The sequence below is a fragment of the Pristiophorus japonicus genome, chromosome 19 (genome assembly GCF_044704955.1).
Source record: "Pristiophorus japonicus isolate sPriJap1 chromosome 19, sPriJap1.hap1, whole genome shotgun sequence".
Taxonomy (NCBI): Eukaryota; Metazoa; Chordata; class Chondrichthyes; family Pristiophoridae; genus Pristiophorus; species Pristiophorus japonicus.
The window spans coordinates 19,151,534-19,160,840 of NC_091995.1; the positions used below are offsets into that span (position 1 = coordinate 19,151,534).

The 9,307-nt window shown below is 48.7% G+C and overlaps 1 protein-coding gene across 1 annotated transcript in view; it reads right to left on the reverse strand.

The window, feature by feature from the left end:
- Nucleotides 1–8,952, reverse strand: part of c19h6orf136 (chromosome 19 C6orf136 homolog) — a 64,517-nt gene extending 55,565 nt beyond the window's left edge. The window contains exons 1-2 of the mRNA XM_070861342.1: nt 8,929–8,952; nt 7,503–7,698 (exon numbers count right to left, since the gene is read on the reverse strand). Of these exons, the coding sequence (XP_070717443.1) occupies nt 7,503–7,676 (174 nt within the window). The 5' untranslated portion in view covers nt 7,677–7,698; nt 8,929–8,952. The remainder of the gene's footprint in view (nt 1–7,502; nt 7,699–8,928) is intronic.
- Between the last annotated feature and the right edge of the window lie 355 nt (nt 8,953–9,307).

A 9,307-nucleotide genomic window follows, 5' to 3' on the forward strand; every position in this document is an offset into this window, starting at 1 on the left:
GAATTGGAGCTGAGTCCATGATCAGATCAGCCATGATCTTATTGAATGGCGGAGCAGGCTCGAGGGGCCAAATGGCCTACTCCTATTTCTTCTATTCTTATGAGAGAAAAACTATAGGAGCCAGACTTCTATGTTAATGGCTCCCTTTCATTTGTTATGTGGCAGCTAGGATGGCCGTATTGCAGGTATAGTGTATTCCTTGGAATTTTAACGGTTAAGGGGTGACTTGATCATTCCATCCTATTCTATTCTATTCCCCCAATTTCTCAGTCTCCGTCGCATCTGTTCTGATGATGCCACCTTTCACAGCAGTGCTTCCGCTTTCCCTCACTCTGTGGATGAGAGGACAGAATGAGATCAAGGCTGATCTATGACCTAACTCCATATCCCTTTCATTAACAAAAAGCCATCACTCTCCGATTTAAAATTAACAATTGAGCTAACATCAGTTGCTATTTGTGGAAGAGAGTTCCAAACCTCTACCACTGTGTGTGTGTGGAAATGTTTCCTAATTTCACTCCTTAACGTCTGGCTCCAATTTTTAGGCTATGTCCCCGAGTCCTGGACTCCCCAACCAGTGGAAATCGATTCTCTCTATCTATCATATCTGTTCCCCTTAATATCCTCAAAACTTAGAAACATAGAAAATAGGTGCAGGAGTACGCCATTCAGCCCTTCGAGCCTGCACCGCCATTCAATATGATCACAGCTGATCATTCCCTCAGTACCCCTTTCCTGCTTTCTCTCCATACCCCTTGATCCCTTTAGCCGTAAGGGCCACATCTAACTCCCTTTTGAATATATCTAACGAACTGGCCTCAACAACTTTCTGTGGTAGGGAATTCCACAGGTTCACAATTCTCTGAGTGAAGAAGTTTCTCCTCATCTCGGTCCTAAATGGCCTACCCCTTATCCTTAGACTGTGACCCCTGGTTCTGGACTTCCCCAACATCGGGAACATTCTTCCTGCATCTAACCTGTCCAGTCCCGGCAGAATTTTATAAGTTTCTATGAGATCCCCTCTCATCCTTCTAAATTCCAGTGAATACAAGCCTAGTCCATCCAGTCTTTCTTCATATGTCAGTCCTGCCATCCCGGGAATCAGTCTGGTGAACCTTCGCTGCACTCCCTCAATAGCAAGAATGTCCTTCCTCAGATTAGGAGACCAAAACTGCACACAATACTCAAGGTGTGGTCTCACCAAGGCCCTGTACAACTGCAGTAAGACCTGCTCCTATACTCAAATCCTCTCGCTATGAAGGCCAACATGCCATTTGCCTTCTTCACCGCCTGCTGTACCTGCATGCCAACTTTCAATGACTGATGTACCATGACACCCAGGTCTCGTTGCACCTCCCCTTTTCCTAATCTGTCACCATTCAGATAATAATCTACCTTCCTGTTTTTGCCCCCAAAGTGGATAACCTCACATTTATCCACATTATACTGCATCTGCCATGCATTTGCCCACTCACCTAACCTGTCCAAGTCCCCCTGCAGCCTCTTAGCATCCTCCTCACAGCTCACACTGCCACCCAGCTTAGTGTCATCTGCAAACTTGGAGATATTACACTCAATTCCTTTGTCTAAATCATTAGCTCACTTTTACAGGCACAAGTGTTTTAAAACATACAAAAACACGATAAAATTAAATAAAAGAAACATTGTATTGTTAAAAACTCTGGCCGCTAAGGTAAGTTTATTTTTAATCTGAATTACAAAACTTAAAAAAAAAAATCAGAAATATATATTTTTTCTAACTTTAATTTCAATTAATTTTAAATATGTGTGGTCTGTTTTTTATTAGTGCATGTTTGGTTTATTTCCCATTAATAGCACTGAGAACTGGTCGATACGCGAGCCTCAGCGCTATTAACGGGAACCTGTGAAATACGTACCCGATTGGCTGAGCAGTCACACATGACTGCATCGTCCGCGTGGGACGGGAGCGCGCTTCGCAGCGCGGGAGGAGAAGGCCGCCTTCGATCAGATCACCCCATAACCTTCTAAATTCTAGTGAATACAACCCTAATGTGTAATTTCTCCTTCTAACTTAACCCTTGAAGTCCAGGCATCATTCTGTCTCGAAGGCCAATATATCCTTGCTAAGGTGTTGTGCCCAGAACTGCTCACAGTACTCCAGGTATGGTCTAACCAGGGTTTTGTATAGCTGCTGAGTAACCTCTACCCCTTGTATTCTAGTCTCGTCACCGAGAGAATGCAGAAATCAAGCACAGGCAGCGGAAATAGCGTGCGGCAAACCCGTCCCACCCACCCTTCCCTCAACGACTATCTGCCCTATCTGTGACAGAAACGGTGGTTCTCGTATTGGACTGTACAGTCTCCTAAGAACTCATGTTGAGAGAGGAAGCAAGTCTTCCTCGATTCCGAGGGACTGCCTATGAGATTAGTCCTCTAGATATAAAGACCAACATCCCATTAGCCTTTTTGATTATTTTCTGTACCTGTTCACGATATTTTAATGATCTATGTACCTGAATCTCCAAGTCTCTTTGGACCTCCACTGTTTTTAGCCTTTCACCATTTAGAAAGTACCCTGTTCTATCCTTTTCAGGTCCAAAGTGGATGACCTCACATTTGCCTACATTGAAATCCATTTGCCCATTTACTTAACCTGTCGATATCCCTTTGTAATTTTATGCGTTCATCTACACTGCCGTCTTTCTTTGTCTCATCGGCAAATTTGGATATATGACTTTCTATACCATCATCCAAGTCATTTATAAATATTGTGAAAAGTACTTCTTCCAATTTAGTATACCATATTCCCTGCTCATGGTGCGGTCTCCTCTACATTGGAGACCAAACACAGATTGGATAATCGCTTTGCTGAACACCTCCGTTCAGTCTGCAAGCATGACCCTGAGCTTCCGGCCAGCTGCCATTTTAATTCTGTGTCCCACTCTGACCTCGGCTTCCGACACTGTTCCAATGAAGCTCAACAACAGCTGGAGGAACAGCACCTCATCTTCTCAATTCGGCCCTTTACAACCTTCTGGCCTCAACACCGAGTTCAACCATTTCAGATCATACCCACCGCTCCCATTTTTGGGGATAGCAGGTACTGGTTCTGCTGTTGCCATTTACACCTCCCCTGGAACCATCTTTTATTTCTTCACTTGTCCCAATACCACCCCTTTTCATCTCTGGTTGGCAACCAATAACTAGTGGGGTGTCGCAGGGATCAGTGCTGGGACCCCAACTATTTACAATCTATATTAACGACTTGGAGGAAGGGGCCAAGTGTAACGTAGTCAAGTTTGCTGACGATACGAAGATGGGAGGAAAAGCAATGTGTGAGGAGGACACAAAAAAATCTGCAAAAGGACATAGACAGGCTAAGTGAGTGGGCAAAAATTTGGTAGATGGAGTATAATGTTGGAAAGTGTGAGGTCATGCACTTTGGCAGAAAAAAAATCAAAGAGCAAGTTATTATTTAAATGGAGAAAGATTGTAAAGTGCCGCAGTACAGCGGGATCTGGGGGTACTTGTGCATGAAACACAAAAGGATAGTGTACAGGTACAGCAAGTGATCAGGAAGGCCAATGAGATCTTGGCTTTTATTGCAAAGGGGATGGAGTATAAAAGCAGGGAAGTCTTGCTGCAGTTATACAGGGTATTGGTGAGGCCACACCTGGAATACTGCATACAGTTTTGGTTTCCATATTTGCAAAAGGATGTACTTGCTTTGGAGGCAGTTCAGCAAAGGTTCACTAGGTTGATTCTGGAGATGATGGGGTTGACTTATGAGGATAGTTTAACTAGGTTGGGCCTCTACTCATTGGAATTCAGAAGAATGAGAGGTGATTTTATCAAAACGTATAAGATTATGAGGGGGATTGACAAGGTGGATGCAGAGAGGATGTTTCCATTGATGGGAGAGACTAGAACTAGAGGGCATGATCTTAGAATAAGGGGCCGCCTATTTAAAACAGAGATAAGGAGAAATTTCTTCTCAGTGGGTTATAAATCTGTGCAATTCGCTGCCTCAGGGCTGTGGAAACTGGGACATTGAATAAATTTAAGACAGAAATAGACAGTTGCTTAAACGATAAGGGGATAAGGGGTTATGGGGAACGGGCAGGGAAGTGGAGCTTAGCCCATGATCAGATCAGCCATGATCTTATTAAATAGCGGAGCAGGCTCGAGGGGCTGTATGGGCTACTCCTGTTCCTATTTCTTATGTTCTTATGATGCACCCTTTTGTCATTTAATCACTCCTACCTCCCACCCTATCACAGACCTTCCCTTTTGTTCTTTTTTCCCCTCCCCCCTTCCCTTGTTTAAAAACTGATACAATCTCTAACTTTATCCGTTCTGACGAAGGGTCAACGACCTGAAATGTTAACCATGTTTCTCTCTCCACAGGTGCTGCCTGGCCTGCTGAGTATTTCCAGCATTTTGTGTTTTGATTTCAGATTTCCAGCATCATGGAGTATATTTCTTTAGTTTTAATTAAGTGCCCGTTGTGTATTGCAATGTTGCTTCCTCCTTCTCAAAGTGCTGAATCATGCTGAGGCAAGTTCCATGGGCACTAACCCACTCATTATCGTCTCCAAGTGGCCTTTCTTTGTCTACTTTGTATCGCTTTCTGCATTCCGGGAATAGCAAGATCTACACACTGTACTTTTGTTAATAAAAACTTGAAAATAAAAAAAAACACAGGGTTCTGTTGGAAGGTCGCCGCCCTAAAACGTGAACGCGGATTCTCTCTCCGCAGATGCTGCCAGACCTGCCGAGCGTTTCCAGAAAATCGGGTGAGCTCGGTTTAAACTGCGTGTTCCGTTTGACATACAGGCCAGCGAGGTTGCCCGTTTGATTCTTGCGCTCGATGAGCTGATCTCAACCATGGCTGCAGTAGGGCTGCTACAAGCTGGCTTCAATCCCAATGGGCAGGAGGGGGTTTCAAAAAAGGCTAAGGTTCTCACCTGAGAGGTGATCTTATTGCAATGTAGAAGATTCTGAGGAAACTGGACAGGGTAGGTGCAGAGAGGATGTTTCCCCTCGTGGGGGAATCTAGAACTAGAGAGCATAGTTTCAGAATAAGGGGTCACCCATTTAAAGGAATTCCTTCTCTGAGGATCGTAAATCTGTGGAATTCTCTGCCCCAGAGAGCTGTGGAGGCTGGGTCATTGAATATATTTCAAGGTGGAGATAGACAGATTTTTGAACGATAAGGGAGTCAAGGGTTTATGGGGAGTGGGCAGGGAAGTGGAGTTGAGGCCAAGATCAGATCAGCCATGATCTTATTGAGTGGCTGAGCAGGCTCGAGGGGCCAGATGACGTTCTTATGTTCTCATTCAAATTACTGTTGCTTCCTTATTACAAAGCAACAAAGTCCACGACTACGCCAATGTGTTATGTTAAGAGGTGTGGACATAAGATTGAACAAATCACTGGTGCGTGTGGCTATACCCAAGGCACGTCCTCACGCCAGAAACAACGGTACCCTTTCTATCTCAGTGTCAGCCGTGGCTCAGTGGGTAGCACTCTCGCCTCTGAGACAGAAGGTCGTGGGTTTAAGTCCCACTCCAGAGACTTGAGCACATAAATCGAGACAGACACTTCGGAGGAGCGCTGCACTGTCGGAGGTGCCGTCTTTCGGATGAGACATTAAACCGAGGCCTTGTCTGCTCTCTCAGGTGGACGTAAAAGATTCCATGGCACAACTTCGACGAAGAGCAGGGGAGTTCTCCCCGGTGTTCTGGGCCAATATTTACCCCTCAATCAACATAACAAAAACAAATTATCTGGTCACGATCACATTGCTGTTTGTGGGACCTTACTGTGCGCAAAATGGCTGCCGCATTTCCTACATTGCATTACAACAGTAAAGCACTTTGGGTCGTCCCGAGGTCGTGAAATGCACGTCTTTCTTTCCTCTTGCTGGAGAGCCCGTGTACGTGCAAGACTGTGATTCTGAGGCAGGAATCTCCTGTCTAATGTGAGAGCGTTGGTGGGCCTTTAACTGTTTGTTTAAAAAAGTAAAGGAATAACCAGCCAGCTTGTCGTTTTCGTCTGACATTAGACGCACTACATTTAGCACAGAGGCTGTTTTAAGGGGAAGCTAGATAAGCACAAGGGTGAAAGGAATAGAAGGATGCTGATTGGGCGAGATGAAGGCGAGGGGGGAGGGGAGAAGAGGCTCATGAGGAGCAGAAACACCGGCGTGGACCAGTTGGACCAAATGGCCTGTTTCTGAGCTGGAAATTTTATGTAAAGTTCAAAGGCCCTCCCAAACCTCCTGATTCCTTCCAGCTCCCCGGTGTCTTGCTCCAAATTATTAAAGTTGGCAGTACGTGGCAACATATATTTGAAGAGGATAGATTCAATCCACACCAAACCACAACTGCACTGGTGACACGAGGCCAGCTGATCAAGCTTCGGCCGACTTCACTTCCGAGAGCACTGGTACTGGTCGGGCACCAGGGAGGCCCAGAACACTGCAGCCTTGAATTAGGCCTCCCTCATCTTGGGTCTGAGCCCTTGGCCCAGTAGCACCTCCAAAATCAAGAGCTTGCTATTTGAAGAAAATTCAACCTCTGCAACCATCACTGCCCGCTGAGCTGTCCTGTCAACGTGTGGCACACCTCACAACATCTCCCTACCCGAGGAGAAATACAAGTCCTTAAAATGAGGACCTGCTGAAACTTCTTGTATTGTGACCCGTTCTTTGCCGCAGTCTCAAAACTGTGGAACCCCTTACCCCTCTCAGCCTTCCCTACCCCCTGCAATCTTCCCATTCGCAACAGCTTGCTGTTACCGAGCCTCTAAACCATATCATTTTCCCCTAACCGTTTCACCCTCGCTGGTGCTCTGCATTCGTGGCCTTGGCCGCTCACCTAGGTTTCTCAATTCAAAGTCGTCCCTGGCACAACTGAGTCATGGTATTCTAATGAAAAGTATGAGAAAAGGACACAAGCTATTCAACATTTCCAGATTAGTGCTATTAAAGGTCCCAATATATACACAATAGAAGAAAAGGAGTCGCAGTTCTGCAGCGCTTTTCCTGACCTCAAGACACAAATTCTTTCACAATTAATTAAGTACTCTTTGAAGCGTAGCCACTGTTGTAATGTAGGAAAAGTGGCAACCAATTTGCACTCAGCTAGCTTCCACAAAAAACAAACAATGAAATAAATGACAAGATCATTTTTTTTTTTTAAATGAGGATGATTATTGGCCAGGACACCTGGTAGAACTCCCCATGCGCTTCTTCGAAATAGCACCGAGATCTTTTCCGTCCATCCGAGAGGAAAGACGGGGCCTCGGTTCAACGGGTCATCCAAAAGACTGCACCTCTGACAGTAAAGCAGTCCCCAGCACTGCACTGGGAGCCTCAGCTTAGAATTTGCACTCAAGACTGAACCCACGACCTTCTGACTCAAGAGGCGAGAGTGGCAACCCACTGAGCCACCACGGACATTTATCATATTCCAGCGTGACATGAAGTTATGACCTTCGCGATTCCGCTCGCTTACCTGTCGACGGCAACGAGGCAAGGGACACCGCCTCCTGGTCGGGTAGTAGGAATAGGCGCCGCCATCATTGCCTCTGATCCTGGACAGAGTCCCACAGCAGAGACCCCGGTGACCAAGTCCAAACGCTGCCAGGCCCCTGACTGCACTCTGCCTGCATCTCACTGCACCTGCCATACACGTACGCGTCCCGCCGCCACTGTGGTGCACAAAATCCCGTTATTGTAAGTCCCTCCCTAAAAAAAACTACCAGTTCCTCTTCAAACAGGCAGCCGACCTCTCAATAAATGATTACAAGACACCCTCGAAAAGCAAAAGCTCTTCACCTCTTATTCTGACGACACCCAGCTTTAACTCAGCAAAAACACCGTCAATGCACCAGCTGCCCGAACCGTAGTCCCGCCCCCGCTACAACAGTCCTCTCCCTAGCCCCGCCCCCCGCTACAACAGTCCTAACCCTAGCCCCACCCCCCGCTACAACAGTCCTCTCCCTAGCACCGCCCTTCGCTACAACAGTCCTAACCCTAGCCCCGCCCCCCGCTACAACAGTCCTATCCCGAGCCCCGCCCCAACAGTCCTAACCCTAGCCCCGCCCCAACAGTCCTAACCCTAGCCCCGCCCCAACAGTCCTAACCCTAGCCCCACCCCCCACTACAACAGTCCTAACCCTAGCCCCACCCCCCACTACAACAGTCCTAACCCTAGCCCCGCCCCAACAATCCTAACCCTAGCCCCGCCCCAACAGTCCTAACCCGAGCCTCGCCCCCCGCTACAACAGTCCTCACTCTAGCCCCGCCCCCGATACAACAGTCCCAAATTTAGCCCCACCCCGCTACAACAGTCCTAACCCTAGCCCCACCCCCGCTACAACAGTCCTAACCCTAGCCCCCGCTACAACAGTCCTAACCCTAGTCCCCGCTACAACAGTCCTAACCCTAGCCCCACCCCCAGTTACAACAATCGACCTTTAGCCCCGCCCCCAGTTACAATAATCGACCTTTAGCCCCGCCCCGTTACAATAATCGACCTTTAGCCCCGCCCCCAGTTACAACAATCGACCTTTAGCCCCGCCCCGTTACAACAATCAACCTTTAGCCCCGCCCCCAGTTACAACAATCGCCCTTTAGCCCCGCCCCCCTCCCCGCAGCGCCCCCCACAGCCGCAGCGCCCGCACTGCGCTCCAGCAGCCGCTGCCTCGCTTCTCCCCCGGTGTTAGGAAGCTCCTCTTTCCGCCGGCCGGCCGCACCGATAGAGCAAGACAGCCCGCCGCTCGGCCTTCGGTCTGGGGAAGCAGCACCTCCACCTACTCCTCCGCTGCCATCAGCTCCCCCCGTCCCCTGAATCGTAGCCCTCCCTCCGCGCCGAGTGGCACCGACACCCTTCCCCTGTTCCCTTGTCTCCCTCTCTCCCCCGCCCGGCGCGCGCCCACCTCACTCCCGTGCCCTTGGAGACCGCTGTCCCGCGCATGCGCCGGCGCTCACCGCAGACGCTTCCAGAAAGCGTCCACCGGCGGCCTCACACCAGCCTCCCGATTGGCCGCCAAGGCGCGGAGGGAAAAGAAAGCCGCGCGCCGATTGGTGCAGCCCGCGAGTGCATTGTGACGCAGCGCGGCGAGGGGCTGGCTGGCGGGCGGGCGGGGGTGCGTGTGCGCAGTCGCCTCGGCGGGTTTGGCATTCTGGGAGTTGTAGTCTCGTCAGCCAAGGTTGAAGGTAAGGTGGTGTGTGCTTGCTGCTTGCATTCCTGTCTGGAGTAAAAATAAAACGGGGAAGGTGGCTCAATCGTGGCTAACAAGGGAAATTAAGGATAGT